Consider the following 26,879-nt stretch of genomic DNA (forward strand, 5'->3'; position numbering starts at 1 on the left):
TCAGAAAATCCTCTCTTGGCTAGGACTAGGCGTTCAATCTCCACGCAGTCAGCCTCAGAAAATCGAGATTTTGGTGTAGAAAAGGACCCTGAACCAGCAGATCTCTGCGACAAGGTAACCTCCATGGAGGAGACGATGACATCCCCACCAGATCCACAAACCACGTCCTCCCCGGCCAGGACGGAGCAATCAGAATATAAGAAGCCTGCTCCTGCTTGATGCGGGCCACTACTCAAGGTAAAAGTGGTAATGGTGGAAAAATGTAAATTAGGTTGAACACCCAAGGCACCGTTAAGGCATCTATCAGCTGTGCCTGGGGATCCCTGGACCGCGACCCGTATCTGAGTAGCTTGAAGTTGAGTCTGGATGCCATGAGATCTATCTCTGGCATCCCCCATCTGTTGCAGATCTCCTCAAACACCTCAGGATGGAGAGACCATTCCCCTGGGTGAAACTATTGTTTGCTGAGAAAATTTGTTTCCCAGTTGTCCACACCTGGAATATGGATCGCCGATAGCGAATAGTTGTGGGTCTCCACCTATTCCAGAATCCGAGAAACTTCCCTCATGGCTAGAGGGCTTCTCGTCCCCCCCCCCCTGATGTAAGCCACCGAGGTAATGTTGCCCGACTGGAATATGATAAATCTGGACAACCCCAAGGGGGGGCCAAGCCCTCAGAGCGTTGAATATCGCTCGAAGTTCCAGACTATTGATCGGCAGATTCGACTCCTCTCGAGTCTACCTACACCCTGTGCCTTCTTGGCAGCCCTAACAGCTCCCCATCCTGACAGACTTGCGTCTGTGGTCACAATCTCCAAGGATGGTCTCAAGAAGGATGTCCCCTGAGACAGTTGACCAGGACTGATCCACCAAGAGAGGGATTCCCTCGTTTGGTTGTCAAAGGAGATCTGTCGGAAAAGATCTGAGTGATCGCCGTTCCATTGTCTTAACATGCATAACTGAAGAGGTCTGAGATAGAAACTGGCATATGGAATGACATGTATGCTGGATACCATGAGCCCAATCACCTCCATACACCTGGCTACAGATGGTCTTGAAGAGGTTTGAAGGGCAAGACAGCTGGACACAATCTTGCAACGTCTCTGATCTGTCAGGAATATCTTCATGGATATGGAATCTATTATCATACCCAGGAATTCCACTCTTTCCTACGTTTATCCTCCATCCATGGGATCGAAGGAGAAGAGCCCTCGAATGGTCCTCCGCGAGACTGAAGGACGGAGCCTGGACCAGGATGTCGTCCAGATAAGGAGCCACTGTGATTCCTCTGGCTCTCGCCACCGCAAGCAGCGCTTCCAGAACCTTCATAAAGACTCTCAGGGCAGTCGCCAGACCGAATGGTAGGGCCACAAACTGGAAGTGTTGGTCCAGAAATGCAAATCTTAGGAACCTGAAGTGATCCTTGTGGATTGGTACGTGAAGGTAAGCATCCTTCAAATCTATTGTAGTCATGAACCATCCCTGTTGAACTAGGGGCAGAATAGACCTGATCGTCTCCATCTTAAATGATGGGACCGACAGAAACTTGTTTAGGCACTTTAAGTCCAGAATCGGGTGAAACGTGCCCTCCTTTTTTGGGACCATGAAAAGGTTTGAATAATACCCCAGACCTCTTACTGCAAGAGGGACTGGAACGATTACTCCAAGAGAGGAGAGATCCCTCACACACTCTAGAAAGGCGTCTCTCTTTTCTGGACGTGATGACAGGTTTGACAGGAGGAATCTGCCTCTGGGCAGATGAGTCTTGAATCCTATCCTGTAACCCTGGGCGATTACCTCCAGTACCCAAGGGTTCTGAACGTCTGTTAACCAAGCCTCCGCGAAAAAAGATAGTCTGCCCCCTACGCGATCAAGAGACGGATCGGGGGCCACCCCTTCATGCTGATTTTGTCTCGGTGGGCTTCTTGCTCTGCTTGGCCTTGTTCCAAGATCCCTTGGACTGCTCTGTTTTCACGGCAGGCTGCTGGCATTGGGACTTGTCCAAACGAAAGGGACGAAATGTAGACCCCTTAGACTTTTTCTTCTTATCCTGCGGTAGGAAGGCACCCTTGCCTCCCGTGACCGTGGATATGATAAAGTCTAGGCCTGGACCAAAAAGAACCTTCCCCTGAAATGGGAGGGATAGTAATCTAGACTTGGAAGTCATGTCAGCAGACCACGACTTTAACCACAGAGCCCTACGCGCTAGAACAGAAAAAACTGATGTCTTGGCATTCTGGCGAATAATCTGCATATTTGCATCACAGATGAAAAAATGAGCTACCCTTAAGGCCTTAATTCGATCCTGTATCTCCTCGAGGGGAGTCTCCACCTCGACCAGCTCCGACACAGCGTCAAACCAGTAGGTAGCAGTTCCAGTTACCACAGCGACTGCCGCTGCCGGTTGAAAAAACGAACCCCGTGAGTTGAAACATCTTTCTCAACATGGACTCCAATTTTTTATCTATGGGCTCCTTGAACAAAAAAAACTATCTTTGAGCGAGATAGTTGTTCGCTTAGCGAGCGTGGAGATAGCACCATCCACCTTAGGAATGGCCTCCCACAGCTGCAAGTCTGGAAAGGGGAACAGTTTTTTTTAAAAGACGTAGAGGGATAAAAGGACAAACCAAGTTTCTCTCATTCATTCTTAATAATATTAGCCATCTTAATGGGGACCAGGAAGGTGTGAGGCACCACCCTGTCCTCATAAACCCTATCTAGCTTAGGGATCGAAGGTTCCTCCAGCAGTTTCGGTTCAGGAACCTCTAACGTAGCAAGCACCTCTTTCAGCAGAAAGCGCAAATGCTCCATCTTAAACTTAAAGTCTGGCTCCTCCACAGTCGGATGTCTAGATGTTGCTGATTCCGAAGGCCACAGAAACCGTATTGCCCTGGGGAGCTGCATGTGCAATCAGAGATTAATGTAGGGAGCGCACCTAGTGGGACGGAGAACTCTCAGAGGTGGACGGCTCAGTTGTACTAAACATCTTATTCTTTTTAGATATTACAATTTTATCAAAGCATGTGGAACAGAGTTGAGCAGGTGGATCAACCGGAACCTCCTCACAATAGACACAATTATTAGGTTTTGTTAAAGCGGGAGTATCCTCCAACATATCAGAGTCATCCATAGCTTGTGCCTTTATTACGGACTATATATAAAATTTTAATGGCACCTTTATACTCCCAATGGCCGGGGGACTCACCACCTACTATGACCCGGACCAAAGAGAAACCGCTTGGTCTCCTACAACCGTCTGTCAGGAAAAAGGAAGTTAAAGAGGCCACACCCGGTCACACGGAGTGCCATGCAGAGCCCCTGCACTAGAGAGAAAGCGTGCCAAAAAAAGGCCTGCGTTGATCTCTCGCTAAAGAAAACTCCTCTCACACATGTCGAAACATTAAACACAAAGAAAATTATGCATAACCCCCCCTCTTCAATAACCCCCTTCCGAGGATATTAACCCTTGATTCTACAGAAAAAAGGAGACACACTGTGACCCTGTCTTCTTGCGTTATCATATGTGTATAAATGAAACGATCTTACCAGAATCTACGCTGTGGAACAGGAACACAGACTTTCAAGTGTGACAGGGAAGTAGCATCGCTCCTGACGGACTTGAGAGCAGAAAGCAGGTAGCGCAACACGTCAACGCTGATTGCTAATGGAGCTGTTAATCTGAGTCGAGATGGTTTCGCAGAAAGACTCTCCCTGCATCTCCGAACTCTAACTTTCACCCATGCTCTCAGGACTACTTAAAACTCCAGTTCCATCTCAAAGAGTACTACCCTCCATAAGAGAATACTCTGAATCTTCCAACACTTCTCTACCAACCTCCTGTGACGATAAATGAATGGGGGATGAGGGGAGTGGGGGAGGTATTTAAGCCTTCGGCTGGGGTGTCTTTGCCTCCTCCTGGTGGCCAGGTAATGAATGAAGCGTTGGACTCTCCTCCGATTAAGATGGAAAAGAGAGATGCATTTTGGATCTTTAAATTAGCTACTATGCCATTTAGGTTTTTAAATAGGGACCCATACATTTTTTTGTAGTAGGCTTCTTTATGTGCATATATTTATTGTCTGGTGTATTCTATATACGTCCTCACTAGATGGCGCTGTGAAGGTTTGATATTAATTACACATGTCTATAAATGGCAGAGAATTATGTTCCATATGTATTAACATGATTAAGGGGTAACTCCTGAAATGTTGCGATCATGCTTTGGTGCCAATAAATCTGCCTTTGTGGATTTGTATTGATAGTGGGATTACAGTCTCCCCAGCGGCGTGCTGGAGTGTTTTGGATGTTTAATTAAAAGAAAAAAGTAGTAATAAATTACATTTAAGTAGCAGTTGTCTGTTTAGTGCTACTTATTTATCTTTTGCTTTGCCTTCCTCATTTCATTGTATGCAAGAATGTATTTATAATCGTTAAGCAGTGGAGGTTGTGGTTTAATATGGCACACTTAAAAAAGGATAGTAGTGTGCAATGTGTATGGAGTAGGGTATAAAGTTAATTAAAACCTAACATTTAATAAGTAATATTAAAATATAATTGTGGACCATGCCACTCGTTGAATTAAAAGATTAATAAGCTAAAATAAAGAAATTATGCACTGCTTCCTCTCTGCAGCTTATTCAGGGTACCCCTGAAAAGGAGTGCTATACAGAGAGTGCAGAATTATTAGGCAAGTTGTATTTTTGAGGATTAATTTAATTATTGAACAACGATGTTCTCAATGAACCCAAAAAACTCATTAATATCAAAGCTGAATAGTTTTGGAAGTAGTTTTTAGTTTTTTTTTAGTTATAGCTATTTTAGGGGGATATCTGTGTGTGCAGGTGACTATTACTGTGCATAATTATTAGGCAACTTAACAAAAAACAAATATATACTCATTTCAATTATTTATTTTTACCAGTGAAACCAATATAACATCTCAACATTCACAAATATACATTTCTGACATTCAAAAACAAAAACAAATCAGTGACCAATATAGCCACCTTTCTTTGCAAGGACACTCAAAAGCCTGCCATCCATGGATTCTGTCAGTGTTTTGATCTGTTCACCATCAACATTGCGTGCAGCAGCAACCACAGCCTCCCAGACACTGTTCAGAGAGGTGTACTGTTTTCCCTCCTTGTAAATCTCACATTTGATGATGGACCACAGGTTTTCAATGGGGTTCAGATCAGGTGAACAAGGAGGCCATGTCATTAGATTTTCTTCTTTTATACCCTTTCTTGCCAGCCACGCTGTGGAGTACTTGGACGTGTGTGATGGAGCATTGTCCTGCATGAAAATCATGTTTTTCTTGAAGGATGCAGACTTCTTCCTGTACCACTGCTTGAAGAAGGTGTCTTCCAGAAACTGGCAGTAGGACTGGGAGTTGAGCTTGACTCCATCCTCAACCCGAAAAGGCCCCACAAGCTCATCTTTGATGATACCAGCCCAAACCAGTACTCCACCTCCACCTTGCTGGCGTCTGAGTCGGACTGGAGCTCTCTGCCCTTTACCAATCCAGCCACGGGCCCATCAAGACTCACTCTCATTTCATCAGTCCATAAAACCTTAGAAAAATCAGTCTTGAGATATTTCTTGGCCCAGTCTTGACGTTTCAGCTTGTGTGTCTTGTTCAGTGGTGGTCGTCTTTCAGCCTTTCTTACCTTGGCCATGTCTCTGAGTATTGCACACCTTGTGCTTTTGGGCACTCCAGTGATGTTGCAGCTCTGAAATATGGCCAAACTGGTGGCAAGTGGCATCTTGGCAGCTGCACGCTTGACTTTTCTCAGTTCATGGGCAGTTATTTTGCGCCTTGGTTTTTCCACACGCTTCTTGCGACCCTGTTGACTATTTTGAATGAAACGCTTGATTGTTCGATGATCACGCTTTAGAAGCTTTGCAATTTTAAGAGTGCTGCATCCCTCTGCAAGATATCTCACTATTTTTTACTTTTCTGAGCCTGTCAAATCCTTCTTTTGACCCATTTTTCCAAAGGAAAGGAAGTTGCCTAATAATTATGCACACCTGATATAGGGTGTTGATGTCATTAGACCACACCCCTTCTCATTACAGAGATGCACATCACCTAATATGCTTAATTGGTAGTAGGCTTTCGAGCCTATACAGCTTGGAGTAAGACAACATGCATAAAGAGGATGATGTGGTCAAAATACTCATTTGCCTAATAATTCTGCACTCCCTGTATATCCCAGTATTTTTCAATATTATTGACGAGACCTAAGAAACGCCAATAGGCTAGTGGGGATATAACAATTAACCAAAAGGAAAAATCCCCATCATATATATGTCTGATTGTCCCCTAATGGGGTCCCCCGCCAGCCAATTATGCTAAGGTTGTAAAAAAGTTCCTACCAAAAAATGCCAATAAAGGCCAACAGTTTAAACTAAACAGAGGAGAGAAGCAGTGCGAACGCCTGAAGCGCATTTCGCATCTGCTTTGTCAAAAGCGCCCGTGTCTCCACTGCGTATTCCTTTTCAGCGGCAGTCGACTGATCCGGCAGTTTCGTCAGCATGACGTCAGTTATTAATTAACCAATTACGGCATTGTGACGCTCGTGTATATTATGATTGGAGTCTTGTCAGGGGGGGTGTTCAGGGTGGCCTATCAGGAGGGTGATCACAAGTGAACCGAAGTGATACGCCTACCTGTCAAACTAGAACGGTAAATACAATACCACAATAGAAGTGGTTCATGGAGACCGTGATCGTAACTGCAATGTTTGCGTAAAATCCTTTACTATAATATCGTACTAGGTTACACATCAGGTGTCAATAGCGTATGTATAAGCCAAAACGCAATTGTAGTACCATACATATAGTCACTTTGATGAATGAGACTGTTAACATCAATTGCATATTGGCCTAGACATACGCCATGATATCTGATGCGTAAGCTAGTATATTATAATAACTGAAGACTTCACGCTAACATTGCAGTTACGATTACGGTTTCCGTGAACCACTCCTATTGCGGGATTGTATTTACCGTCCTGGTTTAGGCACCTTTCTATTGATGTAATTATTAGACACATAAGTTCGAGACTAGTTGGCACTTTGACTACCGTTAATCATAGTGCCACACATAGTCCCCTTGATGAATGAGACTGTTAACATCAATTGCGTTTTGGCTTATACATACGCTATTGATACCGGATGTGTAACCATCGTGGGCGTATCAAGCTAAACCTCCCGACTGGCATTAAAATATACTCTGAAAGTAAAGCCACCGAGAGCAAGTAAAAAACACTTAACACCCTTACAGGAACAATAAACAAACTGAGCCAAGTCCTCCTCTCGTCCCCAGCGCCTGCACACACTGCATCACATTATCCTATTCACCCACAATAGGATTAATGCATCTGGTGTCCCATACAGAAAAAATAACTGTTAAAGTGACATATTTGTCTTTATACTTGCTAAGAAAAACAAAATTAGCACTTACCTCAATGTAATTTGCCTGGCAGCAGGGCAGCTCACTAGGTTTGAGAGGCATTCTCCCTCACATGGACCTGTGGGAAAAAAAGGCAAAGACTGAGTAATCTTACTCAGGCTCTCAAGTTAGGGCAGCAATGACTAGTTAGGAGGCGCAGTGAGGATTATACCCCACAAGTTCCCAATTGCTTAAAAGCCACCACTGCTCTACTGAAGAGACTGACATGGGCTACAGCTAAACCACAGGAAAGAGCAGAACAAACTTGCACTGCTGTAAAATAAAAAATCTTGATTGAAGAATCTTCTTCCAGACACCTAAACTTTACCACCTCCTTGCTTTTAACGTAGGCAAAGAGAATGACTGGGGTTAGAGGGGAGGTGATATTTAACAGCTTTGCTGTGGTGCTCTTTGCCTCCTCCTGCTGGCCAGGAGTGATATTCCCAATAGTAATTAGAGATGATCCATGGACTCACCGTGTCATTAGAAAGAAAAGGAAAATAAAGCACTGAACAGTGGGTTATACTTAATAGAAAACAATGCAATATGTATTTATTATTTTAAAAGAATTTTTTTTTTTTTTTTTTTTTTACAACCTTACTTTGTGCCGGGGTCCATTACTTCCTGTCACAGCCCAAAAATGAGGCTTGGGTCTCTACAGGAAGGTATATCTAACTTAAGCTCATAAATCTCCGACAGTAACTTAAAAGTGTTAGTAAATCCTAGCATTGGTGACACTAGGATTTACCAGTGGAACAAATAAAGGGGACTTTCAGCATTAAGTATTTTATTCTTCATGACTGAAAGTTCCTTTGTCTGAAGTGTTTACCACGCTAAAAGCCGCAGACCTCCAAACGGCAGAACGCTATTTTATCACTGAGGTAATTTTAGCCAATAGCGTGCTAGCTATCCGGCATGGCGCCAGCTGGCCCGCACAGCTATTGGCTGCTAAGAGGTGGAAACGTTACCTCACAGCAAAAGTGTTCTGCCGTAGGCTGCCTCAGGAGCTCAGTGCGGTGAATGCTTCAGACAAATAAAGGTACTTTCAGCATTAAATATTTTATACTTCATTACTGAAAGTCCCCTTTATTTGTTCTACTGGTAAATCCTAGCGTTTCACAAACGCTAGGATTTACTATCACTTTAAGATGGTTTAGCGTTGATCCAGTTTTGCTCAAGTTCAGAAGAGGCAGAATGCAACTTTAATTCAAACATGTCTACTCTCTTATCCCCCTGGGGCAAGTGGCTACACTCAGAATTTCTAAGTGCTCATTTGGCAAGAAAATAAGATGTTTGTGGTTTATAACACAATCTGTTTCTTTACATTATTTTAAAATGTGTTTTTACTAAAGGAGTACCATTTCATATCCCTTTAATTGCTTACAATATCAAATGAGTATTAAAGTAGAAGCAGGGTTAGGCTTCTGAAAACTGCAGTGTGCACCAATTATCATAAATGGAAACCCCAACATTTGTAGAATTTAATTACAGGGAAAGGGTGCAAAATAAAGAAAAGCATTTATCACACAATTAAACTTGTCCCTTTATTGGTTACAAATGTTGGTCTTAAATACATAAATACCCTTCAAGGGTATGCCATTTTATATAAAACTTTCTAATTTACTTATATTATCTAATTTGTTTCATTTTCTTGATATCCTTTGCTAAAAAGCATATCTAGATAGGCTCGGTAGCTGTTGATTGGTGGCTGCACATAGATGCCTAGTGTGATTGTTGAAGAAATAGCAATGCACATGGTTGAGCCAAAGAATATCTAAAGAATGAAGCAAATTGGTTGATAGAAGTAAATTGGAATGTTGTTTAAAATTGTGTCCTCTATCTGAATCATGAAATAAAAATATTGGGTTTGATGTCCCTTTAAGGTTTTGTTAGTTTTAAAAACATCTTAAATAAATGTATTCCAGATACAGACCCTTTTTCTCTTCTTCGTCGCTGATAATAGCTTCCCAGTCATCCACACCAGCTTCTTCTTCTTTAGCTAATAGAGAAAATATTGCCATGTAAGCTAAATATTCGCTGAGATCAAAATGATACTAAATTTACATAAATAATTCAATCTTTTTTCTGTAAGCAACACAGACATTAAATTATACTTAGCATATGTCTATATTTTGGCTCAGTCCCTAAGTAGTACACACAAAAATGAAAAGTGACTGCCTTTGTAGGTTCAAATAAAAACCAGAGCCAGTAACCTTGTCCTTTCTGGTCTTTTCCCCTACTGCTTTTTGACTAAAATGATTGTAATAGGAAAACAAGTGATGAAGCTTGGCAAGTGCTTTTTAGGGAAATGAGCCAAGATATGATTATTTTAAATGGACAGTCTTCATTAAAATGGTTATGATTTAAAAAGATAGACAACACCTTTACTACCCATTCCTCGGCATTGCACAACCAACATTGTTATATTAATATGCTTTATAACATTTAAACCTCTAAATGTCTGCCTGTTTCTAAGCCACTACAGACAGCCTCTTATCACATGCTTATTTTATTCACAACAAGAGACTGCTAGTTTAAATTCATATGGGCAATTGTGTTCTCTCCTGTGGAGTTGTGCAGGACACAGCACTAATTGGCTAAAATGCAAGTCAATAGATAATAAATAGCCATGTGATAAGGGGGCTGTCAGAAGAGGCTTAGATACAAGGTAATGACAGAGGTAACAAGTATATTAATATAACCACGTTGGCTGTGAAAACTGGGGAATGGGTAATAAAGGGATTATCTATCTTTAAACAATAAACATCTTAGAATAGACTGTCCCTTTAAGATTTTAATTTGCTCATTTTGGCATACCAGGGTAGCATTTACCACCAAAAAACATAACACAGCTGTTAGGGGTTAATGTGAACCTGACTAGCGCCATCTTGTTCTTTGCATCCATCTTGTAATGATTAAACTTTATTATAATGGATTATTCTGTAGTGAGAAATAAATGCTTGTTATTTTACTTTGCAAAGCTAGCTAACCTTGTAAATGTCCCTGGCACTAGGCCCAGGAGGGTACTATCTCAATAAGATGTTCAAACGACCTTGTTGTTCTTGCAGATGCATTTCTTATTATGACTATAGAGATTGTTTAGAGCTAGTAAGTTTCCAGAATAACACTGTGTATAACTGTGTAAGATGACACGGACATAATGTGCCATCAAGTTAACCATGTACACTGTAATTGGTGCCTATAAGACATGTTGTGTGTCTTTCAATAAAGAAGAATAGTTTTGGATCATTGCTGCGTGGTCTGAGTCTGTTCTAAGGATATCCTTATCAGATAATCTACATCTGCTTCAGGTGGTACAGTGGGCCCGCGGCTTCGGCCTGACCCGACACACCCCCCATGAAACCAACACCTTACAGTTTCTGGTGTCAGCTCGTGGGATTCGCAGTGGGTAAGTATGAGTGCTTTTTACTCTGCTTTCCCTCTGTGAATCTGAACCTAAATTTAGTCTTGTAATAGGTGTTGGCAATATATGATAAAGGGTTAAAAGGGATTCCTGCAGTAAAGAGAGAAGCAGGGTTTTGTGCGAAGGTTTCAGTCCTGTTGGCACTTGTGATAATCCCTCTAGCCAGGTTTACAGTCCTGGGCTAGGTTAAGACAGGTATTGTAGTCCTGTCTGGTAAGCGTGCAAGATAGAAGTTGGCATGCAACGTGGCATGGCCTTGTGACAGTGAGTTTGAGTCTCACGTGTGTTGAAGTTTTCCATATCCATTCCTATAATAGAGTTTTGTTACCCACCTGGATCTTATGTTTGATATCTGATGCTTTGCTTATTTGCTTTTTATTGCTATAAAATTGTGCTGTGCTTAGAAAATATTAAGTGGCTATGCATTTTTTTATTGTTGCTATTATTGTGTTGAGGAATGGGATCTGCTGATAGATAATAATGCACAGAGAAGAGTACATATTTAATGTCTACAAAAGAGACATACTGCATCCACTCGAGAAAGGGAGGGGGGTCATAAAAGAAAAAAACTGTTACAGCAGCTCCGTTGGCAAAACTCTCTCTCTCTTTGTTTGCAGCAATAAAAAGAAAATTTTGTATATTTTGATGTGTCATGTGTAATCTGTCTGTTATTATGTGTCAAAGAGTTGCTTAGATCAACAGAATAACAAAATAAACAAAAAAAGGAACGGAGGATGTTTTTATCCTGTTTTGAAATGTGTTTTCTCAATTTGTGGGGATATGGCCATTCTTTGCAAATTCAGACACTTTCAAATACATTGTAAATTTGGTGGAAAGTTGATCTTATTGTATTTTTATGTATCTTTAGTATGTTATGGAATATTTGTTTTCCGGAGGAGGAAAGAAAAAAAAAGGGGAGTGAATTCTGGTATGCGAGATGAGATGGGCTTGTGTGAGTGTATTGCTGTAAAAAAAAATTCTTTGCTGGGAAATCAGACGTTGTAAGGAGGTATTTTGTAGTGTTATTTTTATAACTGTATTTTAAAGTCAACAGCATGTTTTAAGTATGTGTGTTATATGTGCAGTTTTAGTTTTAAGTGATAATTGTTGTATGTAAATATAAAAACTGTCCACCTGTTGCGGCATATAAATATATTGTTTTTGCAAGTGAAGTAACTAGCGACTTTGAAAGTGCGATGGTGTGTGCGATTTTTGTCACGCTCTAGTAAATATGTTTTTCTGGTATGATTAATGGGTTAAGTATGTTGTATTTGCAAGAGTTTGTGGAAAAGATAAAATAAGGTAAAAAAAAAAAACTTGTCTTGTTTGCCATTGGAGTTCTGCTTCTTTGCTGTATTATGGACTGTATGTCATTAGATATATCTAAAGTATTTGGGTCCGTTTCTGTTGCAAGTAAATTAATATGCAGGTCATGATACAGTACAGAAGTTGAATTTGTGTGGTAAATCATAGAAGCAGCCTAAATTATGGTTAGGGTATACATATGTAATTTACGTGATAAATGGTTAGTATTTAAAGGGACAGTCCACTGTAACATAGTTTTGATATTAATGTATTGTCAATGGCTTGTTATACAAGCTGAATAGTTTAGAATGTAGGAGAAGTTGCATTTGCAAGTTTGTGTATATATGAAGTAAATTGTAATGGGTTGAATTTCGGATAATCCTTATATTTGTCTGTAAAATCACAGCTCAGTGCGTAGACAGAGCAATAGAAAATTGTCATTTTATTATTTAAAGGACCAGTTCACTCATGTGAAAGGAGTTCAGGAGCAGCAATAACACTGTATTAGTAGTTTGCAAAATATATGAGACCTTTCTTTGTATTATTCTTTTTAAATCTGCCGTTTAGATAGCAGATATTTCTTTTGCAGTGTAACTTAATTCTCTCTGTAATGCAAACTGAGTTGATAAGTTGTCTACATTCTTAGTGTTGCGATCTGTGAGACTAGCAGAGGAAAAAAAAAAAAAAGACAGGAGTGAAAATATTTAAAGGGATACAGGCAAACTGATATAAAATCTGAGATTTTAAGGAAATATTTACAGAGAAGACAATTAGGTTTACTGTAAGCCTAGCACTAGTAACTGTGTCAGCAGTTTCAATTAAAGATAATTTTTAATTTGGGTAAAATGTCTCTTTAACTAGCCTGCATCCCACTGTGAGTGCTTTTTTATGCTGCTTATGCTTGCTTAGGCTATTTAATGAACGTCAGTATACATTTTTATTATAAGTAAGGCTAATAGATCATGGGGAATAATTTAAAGGGGAAATTTTATTATTATTCTTTTGTAGAAAGCTCATTTTTTGTGTTATATGCAATTGTTATATTTGGCTAGAGAGCTGCAGAATGGTGAATATCAAATTATAAACAGAGTTAGATTCAATATTTGTGTTGTTGTTAAAATTTTGGTTATGTAAAAGTATAGACTGGATTCTAGAGTTTTTTTCACAAGTTATTTGTGTCACACCTGATTTATTTCACAGTGGATTTGCATGGTGCATGTGGGCAGGAGCTAAATAGAACGGTGGCTGTACCATGGTTATCTGATCTTTCCCAAAATAGGATAATTAGCTGTGTTTGTGTGTTCCTTTGTAAGTTTATGGTTCAGGATTTTAGGTGTAAATATGCAACTGGAGTTTATTGCGCATCTGTAGTGATTGCATCATTAGTATGATATCAAAGTCTTGTGCATAGTTGCAGAGCCAGGGTATAGATGATTAATGGGATGTTTTTAATTCTGTGTAGTGTTTTGCGAGTGCTGTGTTTCAGGGAATGTCAGTATAGGTGTTGAATTTCAGGTTAATTGTGGTTGTTTAAAGTTTGTGTCGGCAGTTAATGTTTTGTTGGGTGGAATGGACGAGTGGTTTTAGATGTTTTCTAAGAGATTGTTATGTTTTTCTCTTTTGTGACTGCGTGTGGAAGCGTGCTGTATAAATGGCATATTGAATAGTGAGGTGTATTTGATGTGGCTTGCTATTGAGAATTGTATTCTGCATGCATGAGTGGGGTGCATGATTTGTCTTTTGGTTTATTGTTATATTGTGTTTGCGTGCCACATGGGATGTTTCACGTAAACAAGGGGGAAGTATTGATGAGTATCTTTGTGTGAGTTAGGTGATTAGTATTTTAAGTAAGAAAGGGAACCTAAAATGTTTTTTATTTTTCTATTTTGTTCTTAACACAATATTTGTATTTGCAGGATGAGATCATGCAGCTGTATCCAGAGATTAAAACACTAACTGAATTATTTTTGAGTTTCCATATTTAGGTAAAATCTGTACAGATAAAATTCCATAAGTGCACTCTTCAAAGGATTGAAGATTGAATGCAAGTAAACCGTTTAAAGAGAAAAAATGAAGATAAAAGACCTTTTGTCAAGCTTGTTTTAATACTGCAGTAAAAGTTGCTGAACTATCTTTGGATCCATTCTTTGCATTGCATGCTGGTACCAGCCCCAGAACTCTGGGTAATCCATGACTGTTTCCTCTGATGTGTGTCGTCAGAACATAAAGACTATCCTTCTCTGGACTGTACCTTGCCGGTTGATATTGAGGACCCGTTATGCTGTTACAGGGTAAACCAATTAAATTAGGGGAGTATTGTTTAACTCATTTACGTATATTTCTTGTTTTGTATGCTCTTGTATTGGTGTTATTTTCTGTTGATCATATTAGTTATAAGAAGTCATAGTTTTGTCTATAGAAAAGCATGCCTTATTGGTCTTAGTGCACATTGTAGTTTATGTACTTCAACAAACTAACCCTGTAGATAAGTGTAACTCTAAACCTTGCAGTATTGTACCCTATTGAATGGCCCACTGAGTATACAAAATATGTTTGCACCTGTATAGTTTAAAGAAAATGCTGCAATATATCACAATATTTTAGACCCTTCACCCTCTAGAATATAATGACGACATGTCTCAGCTAGAAGTTTATATTAATTACACAGATAAATATTTATTTAGGGAGTAGCATAATTATAGTTTATGAAAGCAAATGTATTTTTTCCCTTTTTATTAATTGGTATGGTATCTGCAAAGTGAATTTGATAATTCCAGATGTTTGTCAAAGAAAGGATTTATCTTAACATAAAGATATGTTTATTTTTAAAAGATTTTGTAGTTTTAAATGATGTTATGATTGTATTCTTTCCTCATACAGGAGTGTGAGAGAATTTAGGTTGCATAAAATAATTAGTAAACTAGTAGTGTTTATATCAGATGAGATTGTTGACTATTAGGATCATGGTTGGAGAATTATAAACATTATAGATAGTAGATGTGCTGAATTAAGCAACACTAGGTTCTTATATTTTTAGTAGTTCAAAGTGACAGTGTAAAGAGATTCATTTATTTTTGTTGACTATTTTCTTTTTCCATTTTTGCTACAGGGCAGGCCTTAGCATAAGTTTTAGCATAGCCATTCGGCCTTTTGATGAAGTCTAGCAGTTTTCACTTGCTTAGTATTCATGAAGTATCATTTAACTTGTATAGAGAAGCTGTGAGTTATTCTCTGTAAAAGTATCAATGTATTTAGTTTGTATTATATATCACAATGTTTTTTCTTGATTTTAAATGACATAGGATGAGTTAAGCTAAAGGAATTGTGATGCTTAAAAAAAAAAAGGATGAGAGAAGTTTTATTTGGACACAATTGTGATTGCATTGGGGTGTGTACTCATCTTGTACTGTTTCTGTTTTCTTCTTAGACTCCCTGTGACTCAATTGTCTGCTTTTGCCGATGTTTGTCATTTAGCTCTTTTTCTTTTCTACACCTCCATCTCTGTATTGGTGTTCTGTTTTAATAGGGATTTTTCCCTGTATATTTTTTGTTACCCTGTACCATTAAATATTTTCACTCTAAATACGGCCATCTCCAGGTGCTTCTCTGCTCTCTCTCTTGTTCTCTTGTTCTACTGTCTACCTAGGCCGGAGTGAGCACTGGCTTAATGGCTGTGAGCTGCTGATTTAGCTGATCATCGAGGGACAGCTCGCGGGACCAGGGGTCGATGACAGCCCTCAATTGATTGTTCAGGTAAACCATACTGCAAGTGAGATACAGGAGAAGCCGCTGGAGCAGTACTCATTGAGGTATTTACCTGACGAAGATTTGAAGGGTGTTTCTGTTATGTCACCTTATGAACTATCTTGTGCTTTTACCTTTGGGAGTGAAAGTGTTTTTGGTGTGTGATTACAGACACGTTTCCCTGCACATATACCTGTACCCAGGGAGGGAGGAACCCTGCTGTACAGGATTGAATTTGAACTGTCTAATATTAAGGTAGTCCAGTGGTGGGTGTATGGTTCCTTTTCTTTTGTTGGAGTAGGACGCTCTATAGATTTTACCACCACTGTTGACAGATTTCTTACCTATGCCCTATAATTTGTGTAAACACCCACTGTTCTGATTTCCTCTTGCTTGTTTGATTGTTCAATTGTCTGCTTGCCATGGGGATCCACTAGCTGCCTTGTCTACCCCATGAACAAATCATCAGATTTCCAGCATCCCCCTGCGGAAGAACACTGGATAAGCACCCCTACTGCAAATGAACTGTATTAAAGCAAAGTGTCTGAGGAAGGTGGAGCGCTCTAAGAGGACAAAGACTGTTCTTAAATTGATCAGAGGCCACCTAGAGACAGTTGTGCTGTTACTATGTCATGCTTTACTGTGGAGAAAGAACTGTTGGACATATTGGGGGGGTGCTAGCAATGCAGGTGGAGAAATAAAAGATGCAGCGTTGTTTGTGGGTAGATGGGGGGCTGGTTGGGTCTTTATGCAGGTATATCGGTAGTCTTAGGGATGCTGGAAGGTAGACAGAAGGTATTGGAGAGGAGGCACCTATGTGCAGTGACAAAGTGTGCCCTATTGGCCTACAAAATTATATCACGACATGTGAATATTTTTCTCTCTAGTATTCTCACATAGAGTTCTGTTACTGTAGTATTAGGCTCATATTGTTGTTAAAGGCTTTCCTCATTTTCTGCGCCTGTCTATTTTTATATTATTCTGTTAGAATAAAAGGGTGGTATGTTAGGGGTTAATGTAAACCTGACTAGCGTCATCTTGTTCTTTGCATCCATCTTGTAATGATTAAACTTTATTATAATGGGTTATTCTGTAGTGAGAAATAAATGCTTGTTATTTTACTTTGCAAAGCTAGCTAACCTTGTAAATGTCCCTGGCACTAGGCCCAGGAGGGTACTATCTCAATAAGATGTTCAAACGACCTTGTTGTTCTTGCAGATGCATTTCTTATTATGACTATAGAGATTGTTTAGAGCTAGTAAGTTTCCAGAATAACACTGTGTGTAACTGTGTAAGATGACACGGGCATAACGTGCCATCAAGTTAACCATGTACACTGTAATTGGTGCCTATAAGACATGTTGTGTGTCTTTCAATAAAGAAGAATAGTTTTGGATCATTGCTGCGTGGTCTGAGTCTGTTCTAAGGATATCCTTATCAGATAATCTACATCTGCTTCAGGTGGTACAGTGGGCCCGCGGCTTCGGCATGACCCGACACTCCCCCCATGAAACCAACACCTTACAGCTGTACAATGATAGGTAGAAGAAAAATGCTCAAACTCAGCACATCATGCATAAAAAAAGTGTGATTTGGAAGTTAATACAGAATGCAGAACCCTTCTGATAAGCTTTGCCTTAGCATAAGCATAGACAACCAATATAAACTGTTACACAATATGTGAGAACTCCACAATCTGCTTCAGGTTCCCAAGAAGTGGACACTGCCATTGTAGAACAAGTATTTACACTTCTATCTTTATTACTTTATATTGTAAGATGATAAAATCTGCATACTGCCAAAATAGTTTAATCTTGTCAAGATATATGCGATGACAACGAGCATTCCCATTCACCAGCTTTTTACCAAAATTAGGGAAACTTTTGTAATGAGATGCTTGAAAATTTGAAACAATTATTTCCTATAAGGGAAATGCTCAGCTAATCATTTAAATCTACATTGCTGTATAAAGCACAAATATTTGAAGTCCGTATGAATTGACCATTAGTGCAGGGGCCGACAAATCCGTTTGAAATTTAGGAGCCAGTAAGAATATTTAGAAGCCAGACATATTTTTAGGAGCCAGATAAAGGTATGTGTTTATAAAGATATATGGAGAATAACCCAAAAAGTTAAGAGCCAGGGGTAAAATTCTAGAAGCCAATGGCTCCCTGGCTCACATATCTATAAGCAAATGATGCATCTAGGATAGAGGTACAAATGCATGACTGATGTTTGTCAAGGCTTTCTCAAAGCTAGGTGGGCCCAACTTCTCCTGAGCTATAATATAATATATAATGGCCAGAAGGAACATATCCTTTACTTGCGTTGTTCAAGGGGCAATAAACACCTTCAGATCTGTATAAACAATGTTTATTGATAAGCAATAAAACAATTTTGTGATATATGTTCATTATTTATTTTGCCCCCTTTTCACTTTAATTGAAGAAGAATTTTTTGTTTGTTTGTTTTGTTTCTTTAAATTATCAGAACATAAAATGCTGACTTTTGAAGGGTGACTGCTACATATCGTTCCCTAATTGGCTTTAACTGATAACAACTAACATTATGACTGCAGCTAGCCTTGTTATCTGTAGACTAAAGCCCAGATTGGCTCCTCCAAATAAGGCAAATGGTGAGTGGAGCTTGGCTATTGGAAAATAATTTTTATTCCACCAGCCCTAACGGAGCCCCATAAAGACACTAATGGGGGGGGGTTAAAAACACTTATATGGGATATACATTCCTACCAGGAGGAGGCAAAGTTTCCCAAGAGCCCTATAATTTCCGTCCCACCTCACACATACCTTAGTTTAACGTAAAGCCAAGCAGTGAGGTTTTAGGAGGAGTAAGAGTCAAAAATTAGGAGCAGGGAAAAAAAAAAAAAGAAAAAAAAAAAAAAAAAAAAAGATATGCTTAAAACAAAACAGCCCCCAAAAAAGGCTGGGGGCTCATGGACTCTCGCCACCATGGATAGATTAATTTCTTTCATGGTAGCGAGAGTCCAATATCCGTTACATATGGAAACTAATACCCAAGCTTGTAAAAACATTTTTTTCCAATGAGAAATTAAATCCACAACCCAAAATAAATTATATCTGATGATTGTGCCTATATTTTGAGTTTGTCATCAAACTGATACAACTGCCTGAAGGACTTTTCTACCAAAGGCTGCTTCAGAAGAAGCAAAAACATCAAAATGGTAACATTTTGAAAAAAGGTATGCATTTCATTCTTGAAAGCCCAAGATGTGACAACTGATCTAGTAGAATGAGCTGTATTTTGCTGAGGGGGAGGCTGACTCGCCTCCAAATAAGCTTTGTGAATAAAAAGTTTTAACCAAGAGGCTAAAGAAATAGCAGAGGCCTTGTGGCCTTTCTTAGAGCCAGAACAAAAAAAACCTGTCTAGAAGTTTATCTAAAACCCTTAGTTAGTATCAATATAATATTTCAATGCTCTAACAACATCCAAAAAATGTAAAGATTTTTCAGAAGCATTTTTTGGATCAGGAGATCCAAAAAAGGAGGAGGGAATGAAAATCTACCAACTAAAGTTGTGAGAGGAAACAACTTTAGGCAAAAAAGTAAAAGTAGTTCGTAATACAGCCTTGTCCTGATGGAATATCAAATAAGGTGACTCACAAGAGAGCAGACAATTTATAAACTCTTTTAGCAGAAGAGATGGCCAAAAGAAATAAAACTTTCCACGAGAAACATAATTTATGTAAGAACTTACCTGATAAATTCATTTCTTTCATATTAGCAAGAGTCCATGAGCTAGTGATGTATGGGATATACATTCCTACCAGGAGGGGCAAAGTTTCCCAAACCTTAAAATGCCTATAAATACACCCCTCACCACACCCACAATTCAGTTTAACGAATAGCCAAGAAGTGGGGTGATAAGAAAAAAAGTGCGAAAGCATATAAAATAAGGAATTGGAATAATTGTGCTTTATACAAAAAAATCAAAACCACCACAAAAAAGGGCGGGCCTCATGGACTCTTGCTAATATGAAAGAAATGAATTTATCAGGTAAGTTCTTACATAAATTATGTTTTCTTTCATGTAATTAGCAAGAGTCCATGAGCTAGTGACGTATGGGATAATGATTACCCAAGATGTGGATCTTTCCACACAAGAGTCACTAGAGAGGGAGGGATAAAATAAAGACAGCCAATTCCTGCTGAAAATAATCCACACCCAGAATAAAATTTTAATGAAAAAACATAAGCAGAAGATACAAACTGAAACCACTGCCTGAAGTACGTTTCTACCAAAAACTGCTTCAGAAGAAGAAAACACATCAAAATGGTAGAATTTAGTAAAAGTATGCAAAGAGGACCAAGTTGCTGTTTTGCAAATCTGATCAACCGAAGCTTCATTCCTAAACGCCCAGGAAGTAGAAACTGACCTAGTAGAATGAGCTATAATCCTTTGAGGCGGAGTGTTACTCGACTCAACATAGGCATGATGAAATAAAGATTTCAACCAAGATGCCAAAGAAATGGCAGAAGCTTTCTGGTCTTTTCTAGAACCGGAAAAGATGACAAATAGACTAGAAGTCTTTCGGAAAGACTTAGTAGCTTCAACATAATATTACAAAGCTCTAACAGCATCCAAAGAATGCAATGATTTCTCCTTAGAATTCATAGGATTAGGACATAATGAAGGAACCACAATTTCTCTACTAATGTTGTTAGAATTCACAACCTTAGGAAAAAAATTCAAAAGAAATTCGCAGCACCGCCTTATCCTGATGCAAAATCAGAAAAGGAGACTCACAAAAAAGAGTAGATAATTCAGAGACTCTTCTGGCAGAAGAGATGGCCAAAAGAAACAAAACTTTCCAAGAAAGTAATATAACGATCAAAGAATGCATGGGTTCAAAAGGAGGAGCTTGAAGAGCCCCCAGAACCAAATTCAAACTCCAAGGAGGAGAAATTGACTTAATGACAAGTTTAATACGAACCAAAGGTTGTACAAAACAATGAATATCAGGAAGATTAGCAATCCTTCTGTGAAAAAGAACAGAAAGAGCAGAGATTTGTCTTTCAAGAAACTTGCGGACAAACCTTTATCTAAACCATCCTGAAGAAATATAAGTCTTCCAGACTCTATAATATATCTCTCTAGATACAGATTTACGAGCCTGTCACATAGTATCAATCACAGAGTCAGAGAAACCTCTTTGACCAAGAATCAAGCGTTCAAACTCCACACCTTAAAATTAAGGTTTTGAGATCCTGATGGAAAAAAGAACCTTGAGACAGAAAGACTGGTCTTAACGAAAGAGTCCACAGCTGGCAAGAGGCCATCCGGACAAGATCCGCATACCAAAACCTGTGAGGCCATGCTGGAGCTACCAGCAGGACAAACGAGCATTCCTTTAGAATATTGGAGAATACCCTTGGAAGAAGAACTAGAGGCGGAAAGATATAGGCAGGATGACACTTGTAAGGAAGAGATAATGCATCCACTGCCTCCGCCCGAGGATCCCGGGATCCGGACAGATACCAGGGAAGTTTCTTGTTTAGATGAGAAGCCATCAGATCTATTTCTGGGAGTTCCCACATTTGAACAATCTGAGGAAATACCTCTGGGTGAAGACCATTCGCCCAGGTACAACGTTTGGCGACTGAGATAATCCGCTTTCCAATTGTCCATACCTGGGATATGAACCGCAGAGATTAGACAGGAGCTGGATTCCGCCCAAACCAAAATTCGAGATACTTCTTTCATAGCCAGAGGACTGTGAGTCCCTCCTTGATGATTGATGTATGCCACAGTTGTGACATTGTCTGTCTGAAAACAAATGAACAACTCTCTCTTCAGAAGAGGCCAAGACTGAAGAGCTCTGAAAATTGCACAGAGTTCCAAAATATTGATCGGAAATCTCACCTCCTGAGATTCCCAAACCCCTTGTGCCATCAGATACCCCCACACAGCTCCCCAACCTGTAAGACTTGCATCTGTTGAGATTATAGTCCAGGTCGGAAGAACAAAGAAGCCCCCTGAACTAAACGATGGTGATCTGTCCACCATGTCAGAGAGTGTCGTATAATCGGTTTAAAGATATTAATTGAGATATCTTTGAGTAATCCCTGCACCATTGGTTCAGCATACAGAGCTGAAGAGGTCGCATGTGAAAACGAGCAAAGGAGATTGCATCTGATGCGGCAGTCCTAAGACCTAAAATTTCCATGCATAAGGCTACCAAAGGGAATGATTGTGATTGAAGGTTTTGACAAGCTGATATCAATGTTAAACTTCTCTTGTCTGACAAGGACAGAGTCATAGACACTGAATCTATCTAGAAACCTAAAAAGGTTACCCTTGTCTGAGGAATCAATGAACTGATTGGTAAATTGATCCTCCAACCATGAACTTGAAGAAACAACACAAGTCGATTTGTATGAGATTCTTCGAAAATGAGAAGACTGAGCAAGTACCCAGATATCGTCCAATAAGGAAATACCAAAACCCTGTTCTCTGATTACAGAAAGAAGGGCACCGAGAACCTTTGAAAAAAATTCTTGGAACTGAGGCTAGGCCAAACGGTAGAGCCACAAAACTGGTAATGCTTGTCTAAAAAAGAGAATCTCAGACACTAAAAGTGATCTGGATGAATCGGAATATGCAGATACACATCCTGTAAATCTATTGTAGACATATAATGCCCTTGCTAAACAAAATGCAGGATAGTCCTACAGTAACCATCTTGAATGTTGGTATCCTTACATAACGATTCAATATTGATAGATCCGGAACTGGTCTGAAGGAATTGACCTTCTTTGGTACAATGAAGAGATAAAATAAAACCCCAGCCCCTGTTCCAGAACTGGAACTGGCATAATTACTCCAGCCAACTCTAGATCTGAAACACATTTCAGAAATGCTGAGCCTTTGCTGTGTTAACTGGGACACGGGAAAGAAAGAAATCTCTTAGCAGGAGGCCTTAACTGAAGCCAATTCTGTACCTTTCTGAAACAATGTTCTGAAACCAGAAATTGAGAACGGAATTGATCCAAATTTCTTTGAAGAAAACGTAATCTGCCCCATACCAGCTGAGCTGGAATAAGGTCCGCACCTCCATGGGTACTTAGGAGCTGGCTATAGGTTTTCTATAAGGCTTGGATATATTCCAAACTGGAAATAGTTTCCAAACTGATACCGCTCCTGAGGATGAAGGATCAGGCTTTTGTTCCTTATTGTGAGGAAAGGAACGAAAATGATTATTAGACCTAAATTTACCTTAGATTTTTTATCCTTTGGTAAAAAAGTTCCCTTCCTTCCAGAAACAGTTGAGATAATAATTTATTACCCTGGAAAGAAAAGGAAAGCAAAGTTGACTTAGAATACATATTAGCATTCCAAGTTTAAACCATAAAGCTTTTCTAGCTAAAATAGCTAGAGACATATACCTGACATCAACTCTAATGATATCAAAAGATGGTATCACCAATAAAATTATTAGCATGTTATAGAATAATAATAATGCTATAAAATTATGATCTGTTACTTGTTGCGCTAAAGCTTCTAACCAAAAAGTTGAAGCTGCAGCAACATCCGCTAAAAATATAGCAGGTCTAAGAAGATTACCTGAACATAAGTAAGCTTTTCTTAGAAAGGATTCAATTTTCCTATCTAAAGGATCCTTAAATGAAGTACTATCTGCCGTAGGAATAGTAGCACATTTAGCAGGAGTAGAGACAGCCCCATAACCTTAGGGATTTTGTCCCAAAAAACTCTAATCTGTCAGATGGCACAGGATATAATTGCTTAAACGTTTAGAAGGAGTAAAAGAATTACCCAAATTATTCCATTCCCTGGAAATTACTTCAGAAATAGCATCAGGGAGATTAAACACTTCTGGAATAACTACAGGAGATTTAAAAACCTTATTTAAACGTTTAGATTTAGTATCAAGAGGACCAGAATCCTCTATTTCTAATGCAATTAATACTTCTTTAAATGAAGAACGAATAAATTCCATCTTGAACAAATACAAAGATTTATCAGCATCAACCTCTGAGACAGAAACCTCTGAACCAGAAGAACCATTATCAGTATCAGAATGATCATCTGAAAAAAGAGAAGTTTTAAAAGACTTTTATGTAAACTAGAAGGAGAAATAACAGACATAGCCTTCTTAATGGATTTAAAAAATAAAATCTCTTATGTTTATCAGGAACACTCTGAAAATTAGATGTTGACGGAACAGCAACAGGTAATGTAACAGTACTAAAGGAAATTTTATCTGCATTAATAAGTTTGTCATGACATGCAATACAAACAACAGCTGGAGAAACAGATACCAAAAATTATAGCAGATACACTTAGCTTGGTAGCTCCAGCACTAGACAGCGATTTTCCTGTAGTATCTTCTGACTCAGATGCAACGTGAGACATCTTGCAATATGTAAGAGAAAAAAACAACATATAAAGCAAAATTGATCAAATTCCTTAAATGACAGTTTCAGGAATGGGAAAAAATGCCAAAGAACAAGCTTCTAGCAACCAGAAGCAATGAAAAAATAAGACTTAAATAATGTGGAGACAAAAGAGACGCCCTTATTTTTTAGCGCCAAATAAGACGCCCACATTATTTGGCGCCTAAAAGCTTTTGGCGCCAAAAATGACGCCACATCCGGAACGCCGACATTTTTGGCGCAAAATAACGTCAAAAAATGACGCAACTTCCGGCGACATATATGACGCCGGAAACGGAAAAGAATTTTTGCGCCAAAAAAGTCCGCGCCAAGAATGACGCAATAAAATGAAGCATTTTCAGCCCCCGCGAGCCTAACAGCCCACAGGGAAAAAAAAAGTCAAATTTTTGAAGGTAAGAAAAAATGATTAATTCAAATGCATTATCCCAAATATGAAACTGACTGTCTGAAAAATAAGGAAAGTTGAACATTCTGAGTCAAGGCAAATAAATGTTTGAATACATATATTTAGAACTTTATAAACAAAGTGCCCAACCATAGCTTAGAGTGTCACAGAAAATAAGATTTACTTACCCCAGGACACTCATCTACATGTTTGTAGAAAGCCAAACCAGTACTGAAACGAGAATCAGCAGAGGTAATGGTATATATAAGAGTATATCGTCGATCTGAAAAGGGAGGTAAGAGATGAATCTCTACGACCGATAACAGAGAACCTATGAAATAGACCCCGTAGAAGGAGATCACTGCATTCAAATAGGCAATACTCTCCTCACATCCCTCTGACATTCACTGCACGCTGAGAGGAAAACCGGGCTCCAACTTGCTGCGGAGCGCATATCAACGTAGAATCTAGCACAAACTTACTTCACCACCTCCATCGGAGGCAAAGTTTGTAAAACTGAATTGTGGGTGTGGTGAGGGGTGTATTTATAGGCATTTTAAGGTTTGGGAAACTTTGCCCCTCCTGGTAGGAATGTATATCCCATACGTCACTAGCTCATGGACTCTTGCTAATTACATGAAAGAAAAGTAGTTTAATGTCCAATTTATACATAGGCTCAAAAGGAGGGGCCTGCAAACCCCTTAAACACTAGGTTAAGACTCCAGGGAGTAGAAGTAGGCCTAATAACAGGTTTAACCTGGACTAAAGCCTGAACAAAACAATGAATATCAGGGAGATGAATCAGAATGTTATACACAGAATCTGCAAATCCTCTATAACTAACCATTAAATTTCACTGCCATCAAGTTTAGAGACTTTAGATTGGGATGGAAAAAAAAGGAGGTCTGGCCTTAGAGGAAGAGGCCACAGCGGGCAACTGGAACCAGATCCGAATACTAAATCAGCAAAACCACCTTATCAGAATTAAAGATAAGGGGAATCACACCTCAGAGGGAGTCCCCAAGGTGGAAAGGATGACATTTCCACTAGGTCTGCATACCAGATCCTGTGAGGCCACGCCTGGGCTATGAGAATTACAGACTCCTTCTCCTGCTTGATCTGAGCAATGACCTTTGGAAGGAGAGCGAAGAGAGGAAATAGGTATGCTAAACTGAAGTTCCAAGGAACAGCCAAAGCATCTATCAGAACTGCCTGTGCATTCCTTGACCTCGAACCGTACTTCGGAAGCTTGGCATTCTGTCGAGAAACCATGGGATCCAGATCTGGCTGTCTCCATTTGAGAATTAGGCTGGAAAACACCTCCGGATGAAGTTCCCACTCCACGGGATGAAAAGTGTGTTTGCTCAGAAAATCCGCTTCCCAATTGTCCACTCCTGGGATGTGGATCGCAGAGAGACAACAGTTGTGGGTCTCCACCCACTGAATAATTCGAGCCACCTCTGTCATGGCCAAGGAACTCAGAGTTTTCCCCTGGTGGTTGATGTACGCCACCGAGGTTATGTTGTCTGACTGGAACCTGATAAACCGGGCTAAGGCTAACTGAGGCCAGGCCAGTAGAGCATTGAAGATCGCTCTAAGATGTGTATGGGCAGAACCGACTCCTCCCGAGTACATAAGCACTGAGCCTTCAACGAGCCCCAGACTGCTCCCCAACCCAGAAAAGTGGCATTCGTGGTCATAATCACCCAGGAGGGTCTGCAGAAGCAAGTTCCCTGGGAGAAGTAATCCTGAGACAACCACCACGGAACAGAGTCTATTGTCGCCTGGTCCAGAGCCGCATAGTCCCCGTTCCATTGTCTGAGCATGCATGACTGCAAAGGTCTGAGATGGAACCGAGCAAACGGAATGATGTCCATGGAAGTCACCATCAGACCAATTACCTCCATACATTGAGCCACTGACGGCCGAGGACTGAAGGGCAAGATAAGAGTCGAAAATCTTTTTTCTGACCTCCGTCAGAAAAAACATAATTTATGTAAGAACTTACCTGATAAATTCATTTCTTTCATATTAGCAAGAGTCCATGAGCTAGTGACGTATGGGATATACATTCCTACCAGGAGGGGCAAAGTTTCCCAAACCTCAAAATGCC

The 26,879-nt window shown here is 39.6% G+C and overlaps 1 protein-coding gene across 1 annotated transcript in view; it reads right to left on the minus strand.

The window, feature by feature from the left end:
* Positions 1-26,879, minus strand: part of EIF5B (eukaryotic translation initiation factor 5B) — a 411,763-nt gene that overhangs the window by 259,930 nt on the left and 124,954 nt on the right. Inside the window, exon 9 of the mRNA XM_053707685.1 lies at positions 9,389-9,454. Within this exon, the coding sequence (XP_053563660.1) occupies positions 9,389-9,454 (66 nt within the window). The remainder of the gene's footprint in view (positions 1-9,388; positions 9,455-26,879) is intronic.

The sequence above is a fragment of the Bombina bombina genome, chromosome 3, assembly GCF_027579735.1.
Source record: "Bombina bombina isolate aBomBom1 chromosome 3, aBomBom1.pri, whole genome shotgun sequence".
Lineage (NCBI taxonomy): Eukaryota > Metazoa > Chordata > Amphibia > Anura > Bombinatoridae > Bombina > Bombina bombina.